The sequence below is a fragment of the Typopeltis vanoorti genome, chromosome 11 (genome assembly GCF_054136105.1).
Source record: "Typopeltis vanoorti isolate ZY-2024b chromosome 11, IOZ_Tvanoo_1.0, whole genome shotgun sequence".
Taxonomy (NCBI): domain Eukaryota; kingdom Metazoa; phylum Arthropoda; class Arachnida; order Uropygi; family Thelyphonidae; genus Typopeltis; species Typopeltis vanoorti.
In genome coordinates this window covers 15,035,510-15,063,028 of record NC_143559.1, presented here as the reverse complement: position 1 = coordinate 15,063,028, position 27,519 = coordinate 15,035,510, and the positions used below count along the sequence as shown (strand labels likewise).

At 34.6% G+C, this 27,519-nt stretch overlaps 1 protein-coding gene across 1 annotated transcript in view; it reads left to right on the top strand.

Moving 5' to 3' along the window:
• The window catches only part of LOC150101318 (G patch domain-containing protein 4), a 90,608-nt gene that overhangs the window by 25,136 nt on the left and 37,953 nt on the right, over nucleotides 1-27,519 (top strand). Inside the window, exons 2-3 of the mRNA XM_090400887.1 lie at nucleotides 7,489-7,562; nucleotides 22,006-22,098. Coding sequence (XP_090257013.1) covers nucleotides 7,489-7,562; nucleotides 22,006-22,098 — 167 coding nt within the window. The remainder of the gene's footprint in view (nucleotides 1-7,488; nucleotides 7,563-22,005; nucleotides 22,099-27,519) is intronic.

Here is a 27,519-nt window from a genome sequence, read left to right as displayed (position 1 = left end):
TTCAATTGTAAACTCATGTCACCTTCCACCCATTGCCATTTTGTTAAAAATGGCAGAGCAACATGATATCCCATTTCCCGTCTCCAGAAAACAATTCCAAACGATTCCAACTCTTCTAATCGACCAATTGCTCTCTAAGCCATTGGTCAATTAGAGCTGCACAAACGTAGCAAGTTGTCGCTAAAACGTGTTGTGTATCTCAAAGCGTAATTTTGCAACTTTGGAATCGTTTTCTGGAGACAGGAAATGTTTGAAATCGTCTTCATGCCATAGGTTTATATGCTCAAAACCAGTGGTTTGCATTCCACTTACTGCAAATCACAAAAGAGCCTGAAGAATTTGGGCATAGGAACACCGCAATTGGACAAATGAGGATTGGGCTCGTGTACTTTTTAGTGACGAGTCCAGGTTCAGTCTGCAACCCGATAACCGATGTACTTGATCTGGCATGAAAGTGTAACAAGAAATAATCCACAGTTTGTTCATGAAAGATCCCAACATCAAGGTGGGAGTTTGATGGTATGGGATGGAATAAGTATAAGTGGCCATACTGATCTCTATTTTATCAGAAACAGTTCCTTAACAGCCCAAAGGGTATTGCGATGAGATTTTGGAACCTGTAGTTTGTCCATATGCTGCTGCAGTTGGCCAAGAATTCATTTTTATGGATGACAATGCTCATCCACATCGTGCAAATTTGGCACAAGAGTGGTTTGAGGAAAGAGGTATTGAACGAATGGACTGGCCTGCCTGTTCAGCTGATTGTAAACCAATTGAACATGTCTGGGATGCTTTAGGTAGGTGTGTTTCTGCTTGACTGGTGCCACCACGATCGCTTCAAGAGCTCGAAATTGCTCTCACAGAAGGGTGGGGAAATATCCCACAAGAAGTGTTTGATCATATCTCGCCCATGCAATCAATATGTACTTCTCTTTTGTTTTGGCTGTCAATGGAGACCATGCGCCCTATAAAAAATTAACAAAAGCGTTTTTGGCTATTCTTGTTGTTATTCTTGTTAAAATTACATGCTAAAATGTATAATTTGTTAATTTTGTAATAAATATTGATTATTTAAACAATATCTCATCAATTACACTTTATCCATAAGTAAGAAATATTTATTCATGTATAAAGTACCCAATAGTTGTAATTATTTCCAGAAATTTATAATTATCTGACAGAAACTAAAATATCCCCTAATTGTTTTGTGCAATGTATATTCCCATAGAATGTTGTAAGCCCATATACATTATTTTTTCCCAAATTTTTATTATTTTATATTTTAATTGTATTTTTTTAAAAAAATTTCCATAATGCAGAAACCCTGCTTTGAGACCAAACATGGGACTTTTTCAAACTATGTCAGGCCTCCAATATCATTTCATGTGATTACTTTTGCAACTGTATTTTTTTTGCTTCATAAGTTACTAAGTATTTTGGTAAAATCTAAGTTGACCAAGTGGATAGAGCATATACCATAGTCCCCCTCCCTTTATCCATGGTCAACCTCAGTCCAAAAATATTAAATGGAAAATACCAGAATTAAACAATTTATAATTACATCAGCAAAGTGGATATTAGATCCAACATTATTTCAAAGCCGAATGTTTGTAGAAACTACGAAAATTTCATAAGTTGACCTGAGAGCTTGCGAGAATACAATCCTCGGCATCCCCGAGTTGCTTTGCTACTTAAGTCAAGTAGTGCAAGCCAAGGCTACCTGGGGATGCTGAGGATTGTATTCTCCTAAGTTCTCAGATCAACTTAGGAAACTTTCATAGTTTCCACAAACATTCGGCTTTGAAATGTTGGATCTAATATCCACTTTGCCTATGTAATTTTACATCGCCGAAATGAAGTCGTATGGCTCTTTCTTTTAGTAATAGACAATTCATAAGTTTTAAATTGCACGCCATTCTGAGTTGTTCTTGGTTATCAGATCGACTGTCGTGGTATTGCAGTGCTTATGTTCAAGTAATCCTTATTTTACTTAATAATGGTCCAAAGTGCAAGAGTAGTGATGCTGGCAATATTACTCTTGCACTTTGGGCAAGAGTAGTAGTGATGCTGGCAATTTGGATATGCCAAAGAGAAGCCGTAAAGTGCTTCCTTTTAAGTGAAAAAGGTGAAAGTTCTCGACTTCATAAAATAAAAATAATAAAAATTTTAGCACCCTTATTCTGAGGGCGCTAAGATTCCATTCACATAAACTTTTATTACAGCATATTATTATGATTGTTCTGCTTTATTATTATTGTTGTTAATCTCTTACTGTGCCTAATTTATAAAGTAAACTCTATCATAATTATCTGTGTATAGGTAAAAACGTGGTATATTTAGGGTTCGGTGCTATCCACGGTTTCAGTTATCCGCAGGGTGTCTTGGAACGTATCCCCGTTGAAAATGGGGTGGGGGGGGGATTCTACTGTATCTGCTCTTCAGCCAATAGGCTGTAGGTTCAAATCCCAACCTGGCCATGGTTGTATTTGAATGTACAGTACTAATGTATGTAGTTTTACTACTTTTTGTGGGTTAAATTCATATGGAGAGGAAAAAAAGAAAAAAGTAAGCTGTTGTTGAAAGTTTTTCCACTTGGTTATAAATTAAATTAAAGATGATAAGAAATTATATTCTTGGTTTTTCCTTTATTCAAATATAAACAGTGTTTGCATGTGAAGTATTTTCGTAATTAACTACCATATATCTTGCACCCCTGATTTTACTTTACGAAAATAAAAGAAATAAGAAGTTTTGCATATACCTCACACACGAAAAAGTTTAAAACTTTAAGAAATTGATAGTGAATGTTGTTATGGCAGTTTCAGATATTTTGGAATTCGGTTGAAGAGAAGCAGCATTTCAGCTCAAGAATCGTCGACTTGCTTTTGTCATTAAGTCATGCGATCTTTTGTTAATACCATACCAGACATATGCACATCTTCATAGCTGCACTATCTCTACCATCATACCATTGCTGTCTGTTTTGTGCTCCACTTTCACTTCTCATTAGTCGTTCATGAAGGATGGTTCAACGTATCTCAAATCTTGTAAATTAGTGATAATTTTTGCTTGAATAGAGAGAAACATTCAAGTTACAGTGCTAGTTTTAAACTCATAGTTATGGTAAACTCAAAGATCATATGATTCTGAAATGATAAAAGAACAAACAATAATGAAACTGTTTGTTTTAATTTAATTACGGAAGCATTGTTGCTAAAGATTCAAATATATTGAAACTGTTTGTTTTAATTTAATTACGGAAGCATTGTTGCTAAAGATTCAAATATATTGCTGTTGTGAGCTGCTGATCACGTAAATAATGTTGATAATTAAAATTTAAATGTATTTATTTTATAAATAATTTGAGCAATTATAAATTATAATGAATACTTAGGATATAATTATAAACGTCAATATAGTTTTTTCCTGAAAAACTTTAGTATCTGAAAATCCTCACATATCTCGCACCACGTTTTGTTTTAATGTTTAATTTTGGGGAAAAAAGCACAAATTATATTCGAGCAAATATAGTACTTGTATATAAGGGTTAATTGACTTCACATTAATTGAATTAGTATCCTATAATTTCTTAGCATTATACACACCCAAAAGGATGTGCTTTGCATTATGGGATACTAGGGCAATTAACATGAAATCATTAACTCCTATATACAAGTAGATTATCTCTGCTGTAGAGAAACTGAGTTATTGTGTAGCTGGACTATGTTATCAAGTATGTACAGACTTTGAGGTTGTGTATGTGTTATAAATTTGGTTATAAATTAATTGAATAATAGTGAATAATATGTGGAAAGACAGGCCTATTTTTATTTATTTATTTTTTTTTTTGTGATAATAAAATACAGAACCTGGAGATTTTTTTTATTAGTTATGAAAAACCAGATTATGTAAATGACTATAAAGTAACACGTATGCTGCAGAAAATAACTTTTTTTATTATGTAAATATTTCACTTATGTATCATAAGACATCATTAACTTATGTATCATAAGACATTATTTTTGAGCAACAGTATGATAAATTAAAAAATAATGTTTATTTATAGATCTTCCTGTTTGTCCATAGTAAGACAATTTACAAGAACATGGTACTTTATATACATCAGGTAGCATCATTGTTGAGAGTTTATCAGTTATATATTTGGTTTAATCCTTTATCCAAGTGTAGCAAACAAAGTTTGCGCCTGAAGTATTTTCAAGACGGCAACTCGTGGCAAAGGTGGTAAAACTTCTCATCGCTTGCCTTAGTATCCCATAATGCAAAGCACATCTTCTTGCGGACATGTATAATGCTATGCTTTAAGGGAAGGGTCACTACTCAGACTGGTTTCGACCTTTATTGAGATCTCATCAGTGGAAGCCAGACCCCAGAGGTGGTGATACTAAGGTGGAAGTAATGAAATCATATTTCCATATACCGGTTGCCAAAAGGTGTCACACCTTATTATTGAAATTCTCTGGATTAGAGATAAGTTGATGGAAGTTTTTTCACTTGGCTATGCTACCAATTATATATTTGGTTTAATCCTTTATCCAAGTGTAATTTTATTTTCAAAATAAAATTGCATGATTTTGGCTTGTTGGATTGTGAACTTTTCCATGATTAATTTCCCAAATGTTTCTTAGAATACCTGAAAAAAAAAAATAAATAAAAAAAAAATAATAAAAATTATTCACATTTTAAACTCCTTTGTGACTTATGGTTCACTCTGTACAAACAAAATCAGAAGACCTGTATAAAACAGATGAAATGGTTGGTCTTAAAATAAATATGACTAAAACAAAAGTGCTTAACCTAAATATTAAATGCTACAAAGAGATAAAATCAATCAGTATGTTATAGAAAGAAGTTAAGAATTTGACATATTTGGGAGGAAATGTAACAAAGTTAACAAGATCAGTAATAACAGAGGACTTCAACTCAATCCTAGCAAGACAAAGATTATGGTTCTCAAAGGAAATACAAACAGAGAAGCTCTTGAGAAACGTGTACCTTAATGGAGAAAGAATTGAGGAAGTCAGCAAGTTTGAGTACCTGGGATCCATTATTAATGTGAAGAATTGCTGTTCAGAAGACGTCAGAAAAAGGTTAGGAATGGCTAAAACAACAGTCAGAGACCTGTCTAAAATCTGGATGGATCTATCTCCATGGGAACAAAGTTGAGGATTTTGGATGCAGTTATTTTTCCAACAGCAACTTATGGATGTTAGACTTGGAACCTAAAGAAGTCAGATAAGAAACAGATATCTGCTTTTGAGATGTGGTGTTACAGAAGGCTGTTGAGGATATCATATACTGAAAGGCGTACAAATGAATGGGTGTTAGAAAAGATCAGTAGAATTTAAAGCTCCTTAAGGATATTGACAGAAGAAAGTTAAAATATTTTGGACACATAGAAAGGATGGAAGGGGGACTTCTCAGAACAGTAATAGAAGGTAAAGTTCCTGATAAAAGAGGCAGGGGTAGACCATCAATGAGATGGATGGATGGATGGTGTGTGTGGAGTGACTGATCTTCAGAGAGTTGAGGCTGCCAGAAAAGCAAACAACAGTACTACATGGCGAGGCCTGGTGTGGCACATCACCGAGCATCGGAGTGACCATATGGCATCTGTAGATGTCCAGTGAACATAGTATTCGTAGGGAGGAAATGTAGATACTGCTTTTGTATTATCAAAATATCATAATAAAACCAAAATAAATATCTTTAAATAGCAGCTTTAAGGCCATATTATTATATGGATCAGAAACATGGAAGCCAACAAAAAAAAAAAAAAAAAACAGGAACTAAATTAAATAGTTTACAAACAAAATATTTGCTTGAGATATTGAAAATATTTTGGTCCCAGCATATAACAAATGATGACTTATATAAGCTGACTGTGCGAAAAAAGCAACAACGATAAAATAAAAAAAAAAACAGATGGAAATGGAGTTGACACATACTGAGAATGGACGGTGGAGAGATTTCTAGAGTGATTTTGACATTGATCCCAGAAGGAAAAATGCAAAAGTTTCAGGCCTAAATTAACTTGGCTGAAAATGAAGAAAAGAATGGCTTGCTTGAAGAGCTTGAGAGAAGCCAAGGATAGAGGTATTTGGAAGAAACAGATCTCAGCCTTATGTGCCATGAGGCATAGAGAGGATAAGTGTGTAGTACACTTTCAACCTATTTAAATCACCTTTAATATAGACTTATTTCCATGCTGTTGCCAGTTTGATTAAAACAAGCAATATAGGATAGGTGTTAATATTATCTGGAGCACAAGTTTTTAGAACTGTAGGATGAACCATCAGTATCAGATGAATTGTTGGTGTCCATGCTATCAGATTTCTGATTTCTTTCTCATTAACTGCTCTTGATAATGTGTGATGTGATTTGCTGTTGTTGTCACTGCAGAAGTTCAAGGAGAAAAATTATGCCAGGAGGTCTGCTATCTTTGAATGATAATATGGTATGCCATCAGGAGAAGTGTGAAGAACATGGAAGGGCAGAGGATACACCCTTTGACCCTAGCAAAGGACCAGAAAGATTGACTGCCATTTGGACATGAGACAAATTTTCTGCATTTGATCCATTTATAGAATCAAATTTGGATTTGTTGGTGCCTTTTTTCTAGTTTTTGCAAGTTGTAGTATAGGCTGAAGTTGTGGAGCTAAAGTTGATTTTAAGCTTTTTTTTTAATTTTATTAACATTTTTTTTAATGTTGTTAGAACCCACGAAAGATTATTTGCACACCTATAGTACATTTTGTTCCATGGGTGGGCTAAGGATATTTTTTTCTATTTTTATCAATTATATATATATTTTTTTTATTTATTTAAAAAAATTTTTTTATATAGTCTGGAAACCCCGCTCTAGAGACTAAACATGGAATTTTGCAAGGTACTTCAGGCTTCCAGTAAGCAGAGTCTCACATCAGGAAATAAAATCCATCTCTAACCTTGCAATATGCTGATTGTTGTTATTATTATTATTATTATTATTTAGACTGCCTTGGTACACTTGTTGGAGAACTAGTGTTTGAATAGTGATTAAGGGTTTGGTGTGGAATGGAGGAGGTGAAGGTCTTCATTCCAATTAGAATTATATCTGTTATTTAATCAGAGAATGTATTTGGATCTGAGAAGAATAGAAATAGTTATTCAATCATGAAAGGAGAGGTCACAGAGTTCATCCCTTTAGCACTACTATAATGTCAATACAAGACTGAGAATGGCTGGGAGAAGAGTGTTCCAAAGTAAAGGAAACTTAGGCAAGGTGATTCACTAAGAGGAGAACAGATTAAGAAGAGATTATTTGGTTTTCTGCTAGATTCAACAGAGCCTTATTTGTAGAAAAGCTACACATCATCCCTTAAGTAGCCCAGTATGATTGGAATTTTAATTACAGTTGATATATTGACTTCACTACTTTTGATTTTCTGTTACAGTTTACATGATTAATTGTTCTTTGTTTTTTAATAGGTAAAGGATTGGGAAAGAATGAAGATGGAATAAGGACTGCAATTAAACCAAAACTGAAATTTGACAGTTTTGGAGTGAGTTAGCCTTTCTTGATTTCAATATTTATCAGAAATATTTTATTTATTAAAATGCTTTCTTGTATTCTTTAATTCTTTCCATAATCCATCTCATGTTTGCCTCTTTAGTTCCTTTATCTCTCTAAAACCTGCCTGTTTTTCTGGCATTTCTCTATTCACATATGGCTCCAGCTTTTTTTAGATTTGATTACTTTCAATATAATTTTATTTCCATGTAAAATTAATGACATGGTTCGGTAATTTTCACATTCTCTGGGATTTTACCATTTTGGAATTGATATAAATACTGATGTTTCCAATCTCTACATGAGTATATTTTCTTTCAAATCACTTGACTGATTTCATTAATATATTCACTACTTTTTCTCTAGCTGTTCTCAACTCAACAATTCTACTGACAATCCATCAGTTCCTTTCAACAGCTGTTCCATTACCCATATCACTTCACTTTTCATTATTATAAGTTTCTCAATTAAATTCTTTCTTTCAATATCATTATTACTATTAAGAGAGACCTCCAGGGAGTCAGGGACTCAACGAGGGGGGGGGCACATACTATGTGCACCAGCTATCATACTTATTCTTGAATTCATTCACAATGCTTGCACACACAACATCCAATGGCACTCTATTCCAACCATGCACCACCACTTCACCCTCTATTTAGTGGCATTCATTCTCAGCTTCCAAGGATGCCCTCGTGTCCTTTTACTACCCTCCATAAAATGAAAAATCCCCCAAACTGACATCCTTTGACCCTTTCCGGAAGTTTGTAAGTCTCAATCATATCACTCTTTCTCCTGTTTATTAGTGTCTACAGTCTACAAATTCTCAATCTGTCTTCATAATCAATATTCCACAATCCTGATATAATTTTTAACACTTGCCTTTGTACTCTCTCCACTGTTTCAGAATCAGAATGGAAATCAGGAGACCAGGTGTGCGCACAATAGTCCAAGCGAGATTTTATCAAGACCTTGTAAAGAGGCAAATTGACATCCTTATCTTTACATGTGGACGTTCATTTCAGCATTGCAATTATCTTTTGAGTTGTATTTCCAATCTTTGCTACATGGCCCCTACTTCAACTTCCTATCTGCTAACACTTCAAGATCCCTAGCCTCATCAGTTTCTTCTAGCATAATCCCACCAATATAATATGACATTGGATATCTAATTATGCCAAAGGTCATGACTTTACATGTACTGACATTGAAATGACATCCATTCTGCAAGTACTGCATATCAGCAAGATTTCTGATTACCCTACTTATCTTTGCATCATCAGTAAATGCAAGGGGTAATCAGGAATCCTTTCCAATATCATTAATGTACATATTGAATAACAGAGGATGAAGGACAGATCCTTGTGGTACACCACTGGTTACCTTAAATCTTGAAGACTCACATTCTCCATATATCACTTTCTGATATCTGTCAGTCAGTCATCCTCTTATCCATACTAATATTTTATAAACAAAACCCATAATCTCCAATTTATGCAACAGACTTCCATGCTGTATTCTGTCAAAAGCCTTAGCAAAATTCCCAAGTATCATGTTGTATCCATTCACACTTGTCTGGTTCAATGGTAACATTATTATAAAATGTGAGCAAGTTGCTAAAATATGACCTTAGCTTAGTAAACCTATGCTGTTCATTGCAAAGCAGACATTCACTGTAAATCCATTTCTGAATGTGAGCCCTAACCAATTTTTCCAAAATCTTCATCACACTTCAGAATACTGATTTGTCGTTAGTTGGATACATCTGTCTTTGCACCGACCTTGTACGCTGAAATTACCAAGTATGAAGGAAGGCCTAAAGTTTCACTCACCACAATTACAAATGCTCAGTGTGCCCTCCATTTGTGGTTCGTGGTTGCAGAGATATACAATTTTCAAATCGGGACATTCTTTTTGAAACATCCTGTATAGCTTGGTAAAAGGCCAGTTCAGCTGAACACGTTTAGCACCCATGCTGATGTCCCATCAGTCCCTATTGCTGAATTCTTATTCAGTTTGTGCAACAGCCCTAATATTTCCTTTTCATACACGTGAGTTTCTTCATCCAGTGAGGAGGTAGCAGTGAACTCAATGTTGCATACACTAGATTGATAGTTTTTAGCAAAATGAGCACTCATTAGTTGAACAGTCTCTTCTACATCTGTCATCCTCGCACTATATGTATTCAGTAGTTCTTTCATATTCATTATTTCTTTTACTTGCAGCATATCAATAGAATTCTTGCGTGTTGTTTTTAGCTTGCAGAGCCAATTTATTTTCAAACTCAGACTTAGCTTTCCATACAACAGTTGCAACCTTTTTTGGCATGCTGCTTATTATTTTCATAATTGATATCATCCTTACATAGTACTGCTTGCACATCATCCTTTTCTTACGAATTTCTTGCTTGATAAGATTACACATCCATTTGACTCGTAGCCTATTTATTCTTCGAGCTCTCGGGACACATTCTGATGCTGCATCATTTGAGTATTTTTTAAATGCTTCCCATGCACTGTTGATATTTTTCCCATCCAGCAACTAATACCATTGCACTGAACTCTCTATACTCCTCAGTTGGTAATAATTTCCTGAATGGAAATTATTACCAACTGAGGAGTATAGAGAATAGTAACTTCTTCTGAATGGAACATTCTTCATCTTAGCCGATTGCCAAGTGAGTACTTCATGACCACTGTCACCAACCAGAGGAAGAATAGTTACATCTTTAACTGAAACGCCTTATGAGACTATAATCAAATCTAATACTCTTGGACCTCGAATTCCTTCTGTCATGCTCTTTGAGGAAGTTGTGTCATAACAACTCAAGAAATTCAGTTTCATTCTTCTCATGAGATTTTATTGCTACTCAATCAATATTTGGATAATTAAAGTCTCCTGTTATGATTACTCTTTTTTTTGGCCATCATTTTTATTTGGTGATGCATTTTTTCATCACTAGCAACCAATCTACCAGATCTGTAACAACACCCCACTATTAAATATTATATTAAAATCTTTTCTGTACAAATATTTAATATTTGCTTTCTGTCATTTTTTTTTCATTTGCTTCTTCCATCAAACTTTCCCCAAATTACTTTTTACTCTTGCAGTCTGGGAATAAACTTTCTTATAACTTTATGTATCTTTATAAATAAGCCTCTTGATCTTTCCCTAGAATGAAAGTCTGCACTTAACTGTCTAACTTCCTTTGTATCCCTAAGTTTCATTTTCTTCTGCTAATTGAATAGCCTCTTCTGAAAGTGGCTTACATGTTTCTTTCTTGCTGATTTAATCAGATTCTTTTTGTTTATTCTATTACTGTATGTTTTGTTTCTTCCCATAAAAATTCATGATGTTCCATGGTCATCATCAGGTAGTGTTTTGTTGCTTTGATAACATTTCTTAGCTTCTGTTACCAGCAGTATAATCTACCTGATTTCTTTATTCACCATTTGTTGAAATCCATGTGTACAGTCTTCTTCTATGCTATTGAAGTTGTTTATGCAGTTTTGTTATATGCTGTTGTTGTCTGATAAAGAAATTTTTCTTGACACAAAACTTCATCTTTCTCATGCTTCGTTCTTCAGTCCTAAACCAAATTTTCTAGTGGCATCTCATTTATGTTTTCTCCCTGCAATATATAGCCTGTACATGAGATGAAGGGCATCTTCCAGTATGAAGGGCATACTGAAACGATAGTTTATTTGAATAGCCACATCTATGACAAATGTATCTTCACTGTTATTCATCATACATGCTGTTGTCCAAAACCTAAGGATGAACACTATTTCTGATGATTACAATTGCCGAATCTTCTTGTGACAGTTTGTATAACTGACGATTTTGAGTAGAAAGCAGGTACACATTCAAACTTTTGTATTGCGCACAAAGATTTCACATGGTAGCACTCAACAGGATAAATGGCAAAAGACTGTGCTAAGTGAATTGTATTTGATGGAAGCACTCTTTTCGTGAAAGAATAAAGTTGCAAATTTGGATGTCTTGTAAAGTCTCAAAGACATCATCTAGATGATTTCATGCTGGGAAGAATCATTTGAAACCTTCTTCAAGCTTTCAAATGATTCTTCCCATGGAAATATCAGAATTACTGATATTCCCAGAGAGTTTGGAATCTCACATATCATTGTATCCATGTTTGGGCAACATTTCAACCAGTAGAATGTGTTCCAGACATTTGCTAAGAGGTTGCCCTCACTCTACTAGGGTGCATGAAGACAGATTTTTGGTTATAACTGTAAAACATAAGCAACATACCATGCCAGGTCAGCTTGCAAGTTGGCTCTATTAAAGCATAGGTATGCAGATATCTTGACAAACTGTGGCAAGATGTCTGCGACAAGTAGGTATACATATCCAAAGGTCTGTTGTCTTGTGTCTCTTTATCCACAGCTCATCGTGGAGCACATTTTCAGTGGTGTTGCATTCGTAATAGTTTGACAAGATACCATTCGGCTAATGTACTCTTTACAGATGAGAATCGTATTAGTTTTTCCTATGATTCCAGATGACACTTGATCTGGTGTGAAAGTGGTACTGCTTATCATCACTAGAATGTTCTTGAAAGGGATAGATATGGCAGTTCTGGGATCATGCTGTGGGGGTGGATGCTTAATGGATGCACTGAGCTACAAGTGCTTAAGAAGGGGCTATGACTCGTGAACAATATTGCAACAAAGTTCAGCATCATGCGTGATTGTTCCATGTGCTGTAGGTGAAGAATTCATTTTTCTGGATGATAATGTCACACCACAGCATACATGAGCAGTGGAGAAACTTCTGAAGAGTGAGGATATTAATTGAATCGAGTGGCCAGCACACTCCCCAGATCTCAACCCCATAGAACATATTTGGGACACAATAGAGACACACACATTGCTGCTTGAAATTCCCCTCTAGAAAACAAAAAGCCTTATCGTTTCTCTGAATGAGGAGTGGGCCAGTTTGCCTCAAGAACTCCTGATTCACTTCATGCTAAACATGGTACAACATTGTAAGAGCTGCATCGCAATTCAGAATGGACATGTTCCATACTGAAATGTCTCTTTGCATAGTCTTAATTAATAGCATTAATACCTTAACTACATCCTAAAGCAGTTTTTAACTTTTGCCTGAAACGTATTGCAATTTGATTTGTAAGAAACTTATAACACATTTTTTGTGTAATATAATTTATTATTATGCAGGAAATAAATTTATGTCCACATTGGCAAGTATATCAATCTCATTATGAAAGAAAATGACATTAAGCTTGATCAGAGATATTCAAGTCAGCTTTTTACTGTATTCCAATTGTATAGTCCTAAATAAATCCCATCTAGGTAGGTTGTTGGAAGTCTTTAACTGAATTGAATGACCACTGTAATATAATGAATTTGGTATGAAAATCAAAGACAAAAATATATAAATAAGTAGGAACGGGAAGAATGTTGAAGAACCTCTAGAACCAGTGAAGTATTTTAGTTATTTGGTCATGAAGCAATATATAGTTTATATTTAAGTTGTAGGTCATCAGTTAGAATTGGAGCAACAGGAAGATGGTTTGATATAAAATCAAGGTATAAGATAAGTATATACACTATTTCCACTTTTATTCATCATTTGTTTGGATCTTATTATGAAGGAAAGAGGCATTGAACCTGATATAAAAATTAGAATGAAGGTAGCAAACTAAAAATGGAAATAGACCATAAAATATGGAAAGCTGGTATGGTGGGGAGCTAGTTAAATAACTTTATATAGAATAAGAGCACAATTAACCAAAACACTAAAATATCAGTTGTTTTTGTGTTAAAATATCAGAATTTTTTTTCAACTTATGTAACTGAAACTTGGCTAAAAAAAATACCCAACACTTAATTCTCCAAGTTCTTCATTGTAGTGGTTTAAACAGCACAAGGTATAAGGGAAGCTGTGGGAAAGATGATATTGCAGTTTATTTATACTAATGCCAGAAGTATTCGGAATAAGAGCAAGGAGTTTTTGATATGGCTATCTCAAATTGGTCGAAAGGTACAGGCACAAGTGAGACTTTGTTGACTGAGCATGATATAGTCATAGGGATAGAATGCAAAGTATCTTCAGAGTATAGAACAAACAGGTTGGGAAAGGGTTTGCTGATGATAACCGAAGAATTGAAGCCAAAAAGAGTAGAAGTATATCAGGAGGACAGGGATGCAGAGGGCAGTTTTCATTTGAGGCCATCTGGTGTTAGAGGTCAACAGGATGAAATATATAATTGGTTGCTGCTGTAATCCAGGAGGTATAAAGGGAGAATGTAGAAGGCATGCATTTTTTTAAATTAGCACAATGAGTGCAGGTCAAGCAGTTGTTGACCTACTCATTCCTTCTCCTAATCTATGGGGACATAAGGCCAAAAGTAATCCTTAAGAGTTTTCTTATTATGTGGCAAATAAAACGAGGAATGAATATAGAAGGATGACTTTAAAAATTGCTGATGATAGGGAGGTAACAAAAGCAAACTAAATACACTGGTTTCTAAATTGAGGGACAAATAGAAAAATCACGATAACTCAGGAGGAAAAGGGGAAAAAATACATGAAGGTCAGGTATATTATGTAAAAAATGATATGAAGTCTGGTTATTATATACAAATGAGTGGTGCTGTCAGCACTATTTACATATTAGCTATGACATAAAAGTGGGTGTTTTGAAGTTGTTTTCCATTCTGTGTCTGGAGAGAGAGAGAGAACAAGACATTTTGTTAGAGTTAAATTCTTCAATGTGACTGCAAGACATCATTTTACTGATGTCTTGCAGTGAAATGATGTCTTGCATAAACAAGACATCATTTCCCTGCAAGGCATAAACACATCACAACCATTGCATCCTCAGCTTCCAAAAAACTAGGCTTTCTCTTTCGCTCTAGATGCTACTTCACCTCTAAACAGCTGTTAACCTTATACAAATCATAGATCCACCCAGCTATCGAATACTGTTCTCACATTTGGAGTGGGGCTCCTAAAAGCTACCTCAAAATGCTTGATTCAATACAGAGGAGAGCAATTAGACTGATGAACGATCCATCTCTTACCAACTCACTCCCCTCACTTTCACATGGACGTTTAGTCTCTGCAATTTGTATATTCTATAAATATTTTCATGGAAAATGCTCATCTGAAACAGCATTAATAATTCCCCCACTCTGTACTAAACCCATTGGAACACGTACAGCCACCACCCAACATCCCTTCACAGTACACCTTGAAACCCACAGAACAAGTTTCTTTTCCTCCTCCTTCATCCCTGCTATTGCTGTACTGTGGAACAGTCTTCCTCCTGATGTATTTCCCGAGGAATACAATATACAGGCTTTTAAATCGAATGTCAACAAGTTTCTCCTTTCCCATCCCACTACCCATATATGGTACTAAAGTACTATAGGTTGACCAGCCAACCTCTCGTATATGGGCCCAACATAAAAAAAAAAAAAAAGTCAGATGGAGGCAGCCAGATGGTTACATGTGAGTCATTCTGTGGTTCATAGACTGTAGAACCAACTTAGAGTCACAATAGTATTTCAGAGATACAGGGAAGAAAGGCTTTGGGCTAAAACTGTAGTGGGTGACTGATATCTTTATCTGCTTGCCAAGACGAGTGCTACCCAAATCAGCTATGCTTCAATCTTGCATCAGCTACACAAATGTTGGCATCTGCTTCCAATGCAAGCAGATACCAACTTTTTTTTTTTTTTTGCAGACTTTTCAATACATGGCAGTTATAATTCATAATTTATTAAATTTGGTTTGCTGTATAGTTTGAATTCACTGTAAGATATTTAAGTTGCTGTGTGCTTTTATAAGATTTATTTTTATTATCATATCACATCTAATCGTGGCAAAGCATAAAAGGATAGTAGCAACTAAGTTGTTATCATTCAGGAAATGTAATATGAGGGATGTTCGGATATGCCGCTTATGTGCACTGTACTTGATATTGAACGTGAAAGAGCTGTAAATGATAAACAGAACTTGTGAGAAAGTGTGTCAAAAGTGTTACAAAAGTGAAGATCAGAAGTGTTCATGTCAAAAGCAAGATAGCAATGTGGTAAATATTTGTGAAAAAAGGCATAGAAATGTGTTATAGGAAATGAATAGAGGAATGCAGAAATCGGTGAAGTATGATGGTGAAGGGCTGAAAGTTCTGATAAACACCTAGAACATGGTTCTATTCAATTCCTTCATGGTGATTATCACAAATTTTCAGCACACACACCCTCATATGCATGGTAAAAGTGTGACTTCTAAGAAAGATAACCAAAGTAGTGGTGAATGATGAGAATAGTGAAGTGATTTTAGTGAAATAAATAGCATGCTTATGCAGTTTCCTCACAGGAAAAGCATGAATGCAATTATAGAAGCATTTGGTAAAGTAGTATAGTAGAGGAGAGCAAGAAAAGAGAGATGAAAGGTAAGAATAAGGTGAGAATTAGCTAGTGAGAAATGGAGAGTAAGGAGATAACTGTATAGTGATTACAGATATGCTTGAAGATCTTACTTCCCAGATATGAAAAATAAAGATGTTAGTGATGTGGTTGGAATGAAAACAGGAATAGTGAAAAAGTTAATAATTTGACTTATAGGTGAAGAAGAGGGTATGTGACAGAAACATATGTTACTGAATTGGTTTTAAAGAGTATATGCAAAAGAAATTTTCCAATATATAAATGGATGAGTGAAAACAAGGTAACTTTCCTGAATATTGTTTAAGAGTGTAGTTATGAAGGATGTGAGGACTAAATTTTTTTGCTACTTCCCAAAAAACCCAGGTGACTAAATCTATACACACTAGTCAAGATGCAACCATATCATAGTCTTATAAAGAGGAATAATAACCTCATCTTTCCATGTTAGTGTGATCACATACAAGTAATCGTTTGAGTTATTCCGATGTTTACAATATACCTTCTGAACTTCAACTCTCTGTTCACCATTACCCCCAGATTCTTAGCCTCACGAATTTCCTTCAATCCAGTACCATCTGTGTAATAAATAATACACACTGTGTAATCTTTTCATCCCCAAATGCATAACATTACATTTCACTACATTAAACTGATAGCCTTTGCCCACATTGCCAATTCATTTAAATCAGCCTATAAGATCTGTACATCATCTTTATCAAATTCCTGATATGTATGCTCAGGGAATATACAAGATATTATGATAATACTACAATAATGCAAAGATCAAATCATTATTAGCTTCCTTTCAACAATTTTCCTCCAAATTAATCCGTTATTTGTCAAAATTCCAGTATTGTTAGTTTCTTCTAAGGCATTTCTTACTATATCAGTCCATCTATATCTTGGTCTTCTTTTTGCAGTTCTAGCAAAAAACACTTCTTTTGGTAATTCTTATCCCATTCTGCTTAAGCTACCCACCACTTTAGATTAGGTATGCTCACATATTGTGAAAGCTACTTCCTAATACACACACACGTGCACAATTCTCTATTTACACGGTAGATTGGTTCCAGAAAAATGTGTGTAAATGAAAACCATGTAAAAAAGAATACAGTGCATATGGATGAACAATATGAAACCCAATATGAAATAAGTTATTTTCAAACAAAACATGAAAATCATTGAATAAAATACTATTTAATTTTAATGGAATATTTTTTATTTTAAATACTTATTTAATGTATATACATATGTATCTTTCTTAAAGAAAATAGTGCTTCACTAATAAAACAGAAATTAGAAAAGGCCCAAATACACTCACACATATTGTTATTAGTTATTAAATTTTATTCGCTGTCACTTTCTGATAGTAGCTACATTCTTTTGTGTGAGACTGGAATTAAATCACTTGAAACACTTTGGCCATCCTGTTCATACTGCATTGGCAAAATCTTTTGTTCAGTAAAAGGAACTAAATTATCACCAATTTTCAATAATTCTGAAAGTTTTTTTTACCACTGACTAGATCTTTGTATAAATCTTCATATCGCACCATACATGACTTCAATTCACGTTTAAACTGTTGAACTCGTTCAGTATTTAGATCATGTGTAAGAAAATGATTTTGCAATTTACTAGCCATTTGAAGCCATTGTTTAATTAATCTTGCAGTGAGTGGACTCTCTTCATCATCATCACTTTTTTCTTTTTCACGCATTTTGACAAAGTAGCTTTCTAGTATACATTTAAAGTTGATGGTTTCATTTCTGATGACTCCAACTTAGCAAGTTTGTTTCAATCCAAAATAGAAAATTTCTTCCACACATCAATAACTGTCAGTAGATTATTCTTATTTAGTTTATCCAAAATGTATTGAAATGTTCATCTTATTTAGTAAGTTTTGAAGGTAGTGATCACACCCTGGTCTAGTGGTTGTATTAGATGGCAGAAAACAAAATTCCACATTTGGGTGTTCTAAAACAGGATGGCCAGGTACATTGTCTATAATCAATAAAACTTTAAAGTCCAGATTTTTTTCCCCATCAAATAGCGTTTAACTTCTGGAACAAAACATTGAATCATTTTCATTAAAAATTTCTTTTGTAACCCAACCTTTTTTGTTTGCCTTCCAGCACTGGTAATGTGTTAAAATCCACACCTTTCATTGCCTTTCTTGTGGTCTTAGATACGAACTCTATTGCACAAACAAAACTTTCATGAATAAAACAAAAGATGTGTAACCATTTCAAATTGTAAACAAGAAATGATTGTTTAGCAAACAGCTTAACTATTTCCAAGCAGTTTTATTTAGGCTGGCCTCCCATAATGGACCAACTTAACTTCGAGGAATCAGCATAGCACCCTTTTGCTTCTCGGAACCAACGGCAAGTGAATATAAAGGATCATCTGCCGGCTTAACTTCGGGGATTTCGTAACTACAAAAATTGATTTTTTTTGTTGTCGTCACAATTGTGTACATTCTGTAGCTTAGAGTAATCCCTGATATTTAAAACATCGAGGGAGTTCCCCAAAATTCAAGTTTAAATATACATATGTATCATTCTAAGAAATGATAATTATAATGGAAATACCCTATTTAACAGAACTGAATTCAAACAGAAATTTTAAAAATAAACACCATTCATTTGAACCGTGTTAAATCAAAATATTTCATGTAAAAATAGAATTGCTTTTGTTTTCTAAACTGTGTTCAAAATCGTGTAAAAAAAAAAAATAAATAAATAAATAAAAAAAAATAATAAAAAAAAAAAAAAAAAGAGAATTAGCTGTATATACATATATATATATATATATATATATATATATTAGACAGAGAGATAGAGAGGGTATTTCAGAATACCCATTACAAATGTCTTGGGTATGTAGGGAGGATTAGGATAGATCTGGTTTTGATTAGCAACTGATGTCCTCAAATGCACCATTGCAATGGTACAGGTTGAAAACATTTTGTGTGCACATCACAAAGAACGTAAACATCAGACAAAGGTTAAATTACATTTCAATTTTGTAAACATTTACAAAAGGTGCTCGAAGTTGCAACCACCAACTTCATAGCATTCATTACACTTGTGTATCAAGTTCTGGTGCTCTTTCAAACCTGGCATATGAAGTTTGTCTGGGAAATTCCCGAACTTTTTAAATAAAAACTTACCTGTCTAACTTAGAAGCTATTTGCTGCTTTGTGTACACTACCACCAACGTTTCTTCCATCCTTTGAAACATTTTTGGAACGCTTCTTTCGAGATACTGCGCAGTTCCACCAGAGATTTTTTCTTCTTTATTGAGTCAATCGACTCAAAACACTGGCCGTTCAATGTCAATTTCAGTTTGTGGAATAAAAAAAAAGTGTGCTGGTGTGAGGTCAGGTGAGTAAGTAGGCTGTGGTGTGACATGTTATTTCATGTTTCACCAAAAATTGCCAGATTAGTAATGATGTGTGTGCAGATGCATTATCATGATGAAGCATCCATTGGTTTTCCCTCTTAAGCATCAGGCTTTTTTTTTTTCTGATAGCCTCACAAAGACATTGCATTACCTGAAGATAATGTTCCTTGTTCACTATCTTGCCTTGTGGAAGAAATCCATGGTGAACAATGCCTTCAGAATAAAAAAAAAAAAAAAAAAAAAAAAAAAAACTGTCATCATCACTTTGATGTTTGATTACACTTGTGTCTCACTTTTTTTTGGGTTGTTGTGACCCCTTTTGTTTCGACATCATAGTCATAAACCCATATCTTATCCCTGGTAATGATGGTTTTTAAAACGTTTTCATCCTCGTAAGCTCGACTGAAAAAACCTCTTGGCTCACATAAACTTGGATTTGTTTTTGATTGTCAGCCAAAAGGCAAGGCACAAATTTGGCTGCAATCTGATGCATGCCTAAATTTTGTGTAAGAATCTCATGACCGACAGTTTTTGAGATGTTTACTTCTTCAGCTACTTCACAAACAGTTAAATGGTGGATAATGAGTTGAGCTTCAGAGGGCATATTGCAAGTGTTGGCAGAACAGCTCAAAAGGTTATGTGGATGTTAAGAAACACAAGTAAAGATAGGAAGGTCATCGTCCCTCCATGATTTGGTAACATTTTGACTGGTGTGCGCAGATTTGGCATCTGGGTTTCTTGGTGATCAGGAGCTGGTGGAGAAAGGATGAAATGAGTTACAAAACTGGTGACAGGTTTGCAGGAAACTTAAGTTACTAAAGAGGGTTCTATAAGATTGACACAAAATAAATTTTTCAGTACATGACAAATAGAACAAAGGTCCAATGAAGTCATGTAAGTGTATGCAGTAGAGATTTTTGCTTGGCGAGTGGTGAATGAGTGGAACAGATAGCCAGAGATGGTTACGAGTATTCTGACAGTGAATGAGTTTAGGAAGAGTATGATTGGTATTATGTGTAAGGTGAGTGTGGGTTCCCATGAAGTGTCTTCTGACTCCATGGATAGAGATCTCTATGATAATGATAATTTTATCCTTGACTCAACTTCTACATATACCTACTTATATGTAGAAACAGTTGACTTCATATCAGTTGACTCCTGCCATAATGCATGTCCAAACATACATGTTTGGACATGCATTACGGGAGGAGTTATTGCCCAGACTGGTTTCAGCTTTTATTGAGTTCTCATCAATGGCAGACTGACAGAAATACTGAGAGTTAATTCTGTGCAGAAAATTAGAGTTACATATGACATTCACTGGATCAGAAATTAATTTATACTTAACATGAATTTATAGTCTTGTTTTTATCCTGTACCCAAGCATCAGCAAACCCAAACATCAGCAGAGGTTTATGCTTGAAGTATCTCATGACATCACTGCATGTATATAATGGCTGTTGACTTCATATCAGATAGCACTAGTCTATTGGTAAGCTAATTTGAAATAAATTTGGGATAAAGGATAAAAGGATGAACCAGAACATAATTTCTTCTCAAATATAATTTCTGACTAAGTGGAAAAAACTTCCTACAAGTATCTCTCATTCAGTTTTTTATTAATATGGTGATACACCATTTTCCTCATTGTATGTGGAAATATAGGAGGTATCCATGGAGATCTGGTGTTAATATGATTTTTGCCATTGATTAACTCTCCTTATCTCTGTGGTGTGGTTAGTAGCTCTTCCTATAATGCATGGCAATATATACATGTTTGAAAGAAAATTTTCTGTGTATTATTTGGGGTAAGGGATAAAAACGAAAATGTAGTTAAGTTTAATTTACATTCTCACCCAGTGGAAAAAAAAAACTTGCTATAATTGCTCTTGTAACAAATTAGCTGTAAACATGCTACATGAGGTCAGAACTTTTTTCCAGGTTATTGTTGTTTGGAACTAAGACTGTGAAGCAAGTATATTATATCTGTTAACTGTGTGTAGTTTTCTGGCAATTTGCCTACAGGAGGACCCCCCCTCCCCCCATGATACTCTAACTTACCTTGAAAAGCCTTTATACAACTTCTTCGCATCCTATAAGTTAGGCTGAGTCTCATTTGGTGTTGTAGTAGTTATTTTATCTCTAGCAAACAGAAACAAACTGACCAAAGAGTGGATCAGAAGAGTAGCCACACCACATTGCTTTAGTTGCTTCTACACTAATCTGCTCCATCTGAGGAGAGACAAGTCTTTAAAGAGTTGCATTCAGTAGTGTCCACTTTAGCTATCACTTCAGAAAAGTTCTGAATTTCCCAATTCAGTTATAAAAATTCAAACTGAAATTAAATGTCATTCTACTTTTTCCTTCCACAAATTGCCATAAGATTTCTAAAACTGCTATACTATTTGTCAAACTGTGTGATTTCAGATCATTACATTTATTCTAAAATGTAATGTATTTGTATTTAAATTTCCTATAGATGCTTCTCTTATGGTAATTTTAAGAATAAAACTAAAATATATCTCATTATGTTTTAACTAAAAAAACAACAACTCATGAGCAATTCATTTGTTTCTGTGAATAGTTTGGTTATGATTTAGGAAAGCACTTGAACTCCGAATGGTGGAACTCTGGTTTCAATCAGGCAGCAGACAACATTGAAGTACAAAACAGTGAGGTAAGAGTATTTTCATGTCTCGTTCCAATGTAAAATATTATTGTTGTCATTTTTATTATTATCATCATTCATGTTAGAGGCTTAATGGAATGAAACAGCACTAAGAAAGGATTAAAAATATTATTTAATTCTTCCAGTAATCTTAGTCACTGAGATATTGTGAGGGAGTACATGTATGTGACTAGCAGTCACACACTTGTACTATATCAAAATTTTCTAAATTTCTCACTCCAATCATTTTCTAAATTATATGAGAAAATGATTGGAGTGAGCCTGTGATAAAAACTTATATATCGATAAGCAGACTACTCTCCTGCATAATACCAAGCATTTTGAGGAAAGTTTTTGATGCACCTCAAAAAAAAAAGGTATTCTAATTATAAGTAGTTTAGATTAAACTAAGAATTATATTGTGTTAGTTATATAGGCTGTTTTGAATTGAATGGCCTTCCAGTTATTGGAGGGATGAGGAGATTATGGATTTGTTTGTCCCAGGAAAGACTAGAAGACTTAAGTCAGCCACCAAAAAAAAAAAAAAAATCTGACCTGAACTGGGGCTTGCATATTACCAAAGGTAAGAAGAAGTAAGGGGTGCTTAAGGGTCAAAGCTGTATAACTGAGAGGAGACCTCCACATAGCTTTTAAAGGAATGCAGAGAACTGACCATGGCTTCTCAACTAATGTCCAATCCTCACCTTCTCGTGGTGCACCCTGTTGGGTATCTACCTGGATACAGAACGAACGAGGATGGGCTGGCAATTTGGGATTTAGCCTACCAAATTGTATTCTTATTGGCTTAAACTAATATACAAATTGATGATACAACATGACAAAATTTCATGCTAGCTGGGGCGTTGCCCGTTTAAACAAGGGCCCCTTTGTTTTCTCCAGGGAACCAAGATGAACAGCAAAAAGTCAGTAACTGGGACAAATCCTGAAACCCACCCCAATTCAACATCACCAGAGTTCAAGATTGGTATTATCAACATAAGAAGCCTGAATGGCAAAGAAATGGAGCTAGCTGAGAAATTAGATAAGTACCAGATCGACATAATAGGGGTAACTGAAACAAAAAAGACAAAAACTGGTGAGATCTTTCCGAGCAATAAATACAAAATGTTATATTCAGGCAATGACAATCAAGGAAGAGATGGAATAGTCATAGTATTCAACACAAAATATGAGGCGAATCTTGAATGGCAGGCAGTCTCAAATAGAGTGATGTGGGCAAATATGAGAATGGGGAAACTGGACAATGAGACTTATTTGTGCCTATGGTCCCACAGAAGGTTCTACTAAGGTAGAAGTGGAGGAATTTTTTGGTGCTTTAGAAAAAGCAACTGACACAATGAAAAAGGAAAAGTTGGTCCTTGTTGGGGATCTAAATAGCAGAGTAGGAAATGATTGTCAGGCATACAAAAATATTTTGGAAAATTTTGGAGAAAAGAGCAAAGCTAATAATAATGGCAAATACCTGTTGAATTTCTGCTCAGAACATAGACTGGTTATTACTAACACCATGTTCCAACATAAAAATGTACACAAATTCACATGGAGAGAAGAAGCAAGGAATAAGAAAAGTCTCATTGACTATGTTATTGTTGTTAGTGATGTTTTCTCCCTGGTGCAGGACACCAGAGTGTACAGAGGATTTGAAATTGGAAGTGATCACTACTTAGTCTTGAGCAGGATAAAATTGAATTTCATATTGAAAAGAATAACATGTAAGAAAGTTTTGAAGTGAATAAAAGTTGACCAGCTCTCAGATGTGACCTGTAGACTAAAATACACAAAGATTATTGAAGAAAAAATGAGAGAGTTTGAGAACAGGAATCAAACCTTGGAGATTCAGTGGCAAGCCTTGAAGAAAACCCTGATTGATTCAGCAAGATAGGCATGTGGTGAGGTAATCTGCAAGAATAGAAAAATCAGAACTCCATGGTGGACACATGAAGTTAAAGAGGCAATGAAGGAAAAGAAGAAAGCATATCAAAAGTTCCTAGCAAATAAGTCATCTTTTGCACTTAGAGACAAATGTAAGAAAGCGAAACACTTTGTAAAACTAGCCAAACAAAAGTCATGGGAGGACTTTGGTAAGAACATAGAAAATAAATATCAAGAAGGTGGTAAGATATTCTGGAGGTTGTTGAAGAAGCTTAGAAATGGAGGAAAGAGTGCTGGAAAAGGAGTTAGAGATGATAAAGGTGACATGAAAACAGGAGTAAAAGATATCCTTGAAGTATGGAGTAATTACTTCGAAAAATTGCTAAACGAAACAAGCAGTGATAGCACAGTGGTAAAAAACACTCAGCAGGCATACTGTCAGGAATACATATCCATACTTGAAGTAGAAACAGCCATCAAAGGCTTGAAATGTGAAAAGGCAGCATGAGTAGATGATATTTCAACCAGAAATGCTGAAGTATGGTGATATAAAAGTCTTACAGTGGCTGCACTGCATAGTTCAGAAAGTCTGGACAGAGGGACGAATTCCCGATGATTGGAGTTGAGCTCTAATAGTACCCACATATAAAAAGGGAAATAAAACTGAATGTGAGAATTAGAGAGGTATTTCCCTATTGAGTGTTCCTGGCAAGATCTATGCAAGTATACTTGAGAAACGGTTGAGAAGAATTGTGGAAGAAAAGCTTGGTGAAGAACAAGCTGGATTCAGGCCAAATGGAGGCTGTCAGGATCAGATCTTCACTTTACAACAAATAGTTGAGAAAGCATGGGAATATAACAAAGATCTGTATTTAAGTTTTGTCGATCTGGAAAAGGCATATGACAAGCTGCCTAGAGAGAAGCTATTGAATACGCTACAGTTATATGGTGTTAATGGGACATTATATCAAGCAATACTTAGTCTTTATTTGAGTTGTAAGTCAGCAGTTAGAATTGAAGGAAGTACAGGAAGATGGTTTAATGCTAAATTTGGTGCGAGACAAGGATGATCCCCTCTGTTATTCATTATCTATATGGATCACATTATGAACGAAAGTGGTATTAAACATGATATCTGAATTGCAGATGTTAATGTCAGCTCTTTGCTTTATGCGGACGATGTTATTTAATAAATAAATTCGCTACAAGTTTCCAAGACTCCCTGACTAAATTGAATAACTGTTGTGATAGATATGGTATGAAGGTCAGCATTAAAAAGACAAAGACAATGAAAATAGGTAGAATTGTTGAAAATGTGAACTGTTGTGAACGGGGAACTTGTGGAACAAGTAAAGCATTTCAGCTACTTAGGCACAGGCACAATTTTTAGTGAAGATGGTAAATTAAATATGGAAATAGACAACAGAATCAACAAAGCTGGTATGGTAGGAAGTCAGTTGAATAAATTCATATGGAATAAGAGAGAAATTAGTTGGAACACTAAATTAGCTGTATACAAGACAGTGTTCAAACCTGTTTTAACCTATGGATCTGAGAGCTGGGTCAGAAGTAAAACACTTCACCAAAGACTAGAGACCGCAGATATGAGAGTCCTGAGAAAGATTAGAGGCATGAACAGATGGCATCAATGGCAATATAATATATTAAAAACGAGGATATTAGGAAAGAACTTGACATTGTCAGCATCCAGGAATGTGTTAGCAGAGCTAATCTTAGGTGGTATAGTCACTTAAACAGAATGGGCGAGGAAAGATTAGCAAAACAGATGTTCTTTGCCATGTTGGCAAGAAAACGACGCAGAGGAAGACCAAGATATAGGTGGATTGATACGGTACAAAGTGCCTTAGACGATAGAAATATAAGATCTGATAATGTTGTAGTCTTGACAAGTAATAGACTGATTTGGAGGAAAATTGTAGATAGGAAGTTAGTAATGATGTAAATTTTTCATCTAGTACTATCATATCCTGTATACCCCTTGAGGGTACATGTCAGGAATTTGATGATGATGATGATGATGATGAAGAAGAAATAACGTGAACTTTCTTATGCCAGCTTAAAATTCACCAGTTTGTCCTTACCCCAATGGAGAATGGTATCACTGCTTAAGGCATTGGTTATGGAAAATCAGGCTTTAAACATTTGAGCATTATAAGGTTTGTCAAATAAGAGGAATGGAGAAATCAAGGATGCTTAAGGGTCAAAGCCAGATAATAAGGATTAAGCCTCCACATAACCTTTAAGGAGTTCAAAGAACCAACTATGATTCTGACCTAGTCATTAGACTGACCGAATGTGATTAGTCAGTCTGATTATTAATACTGACATAATTCATAGACAGTGATTAACTCACTATACTTGCAAATTACATAAGAAAATTAATATAAAATACATATTTTGTGATGCGTTTCTCATCACATTATTAGAGTGAATACACACATACACAAAAAAAAGAACAGTAACATGAAGCTGAAATGGAATGAATAGACCTTACAGAGTGTTTTCATTCTGCCTCCCTGTAATCATCACAATAATAATATTAGGAACTCGTGGGAAACTGAAAACATGATCATTAAAACACTTATAAACAAATAGAGGCAAAGAAATGCAAAGCTTGTTATTCTCAAATTTGAAAGGATTGTAAAAGATTTTTTGTGTTTGATCAACTTGTAAAAATAATCATATTAAAAATTCTGAATATTTTTACGTATTAATTATGCTTGTTAGTTTTTGTTTTCATACACGCAATTGTCTGCACTTGTGATGTGCTCGTTATGAAAATGTTATATTAGAGGTAATATATAAAGAAGTAAAAATATTGAAGTACTTACTAAACTGATTATTTGTGTTACTTATAAGAAAGTTTGTTGTATTTTAAAATGTTGAATTTTGTGTTTGTGAAAGACTTTCTTTAGCGCTGATGGATACAGCGAGTCAGCCATTTTATTGCAGTGCGTAGTTTCTGACTTTTGTGAAGTGCGCATGCTCCCGGAGAGAACTTGATGTGTGATTGACAGCTGACAAGGAAAGCGTTGCGTATCCAAGTTACAGTTGTAAACAAGAGAGCGTTCGGAAAGTTTTTAGAACACTGGCCGAGGAATATTCAAGTTGGAAGGAACTTGATTTTTTGTGTGCGGCAGTCAAAAGAATTTTTATAATGTATTCCGAAAAGGGAATAGTGAAAATAATAGGTTTCAAGCAGGAATAAGTAATGAATAAAAGGGAAGTCTTGAAACTATAAGTTTTATATAAATTGGCCGGTAAATATTCAAGTTAGAAGAAACTTGATATTTGTTTTTGTGTGTGGCAGTCGGAAGATATTTTATAGTGTATTCCGAAAAGGGAATAGTGGAAATATTAGGTTTCAAGGAGAAATAAGTAATGAATAAAAGGAAATCTTGAAACTGTAAGTTTTTATGGTGAAATAAGTTATGACTGTCAATTTAGTATTGTGAATGAAAGGAGAACTTGTTGCTTACATTCTAAAGTGAATGTTTTTCTTAGAGAAAATATTGA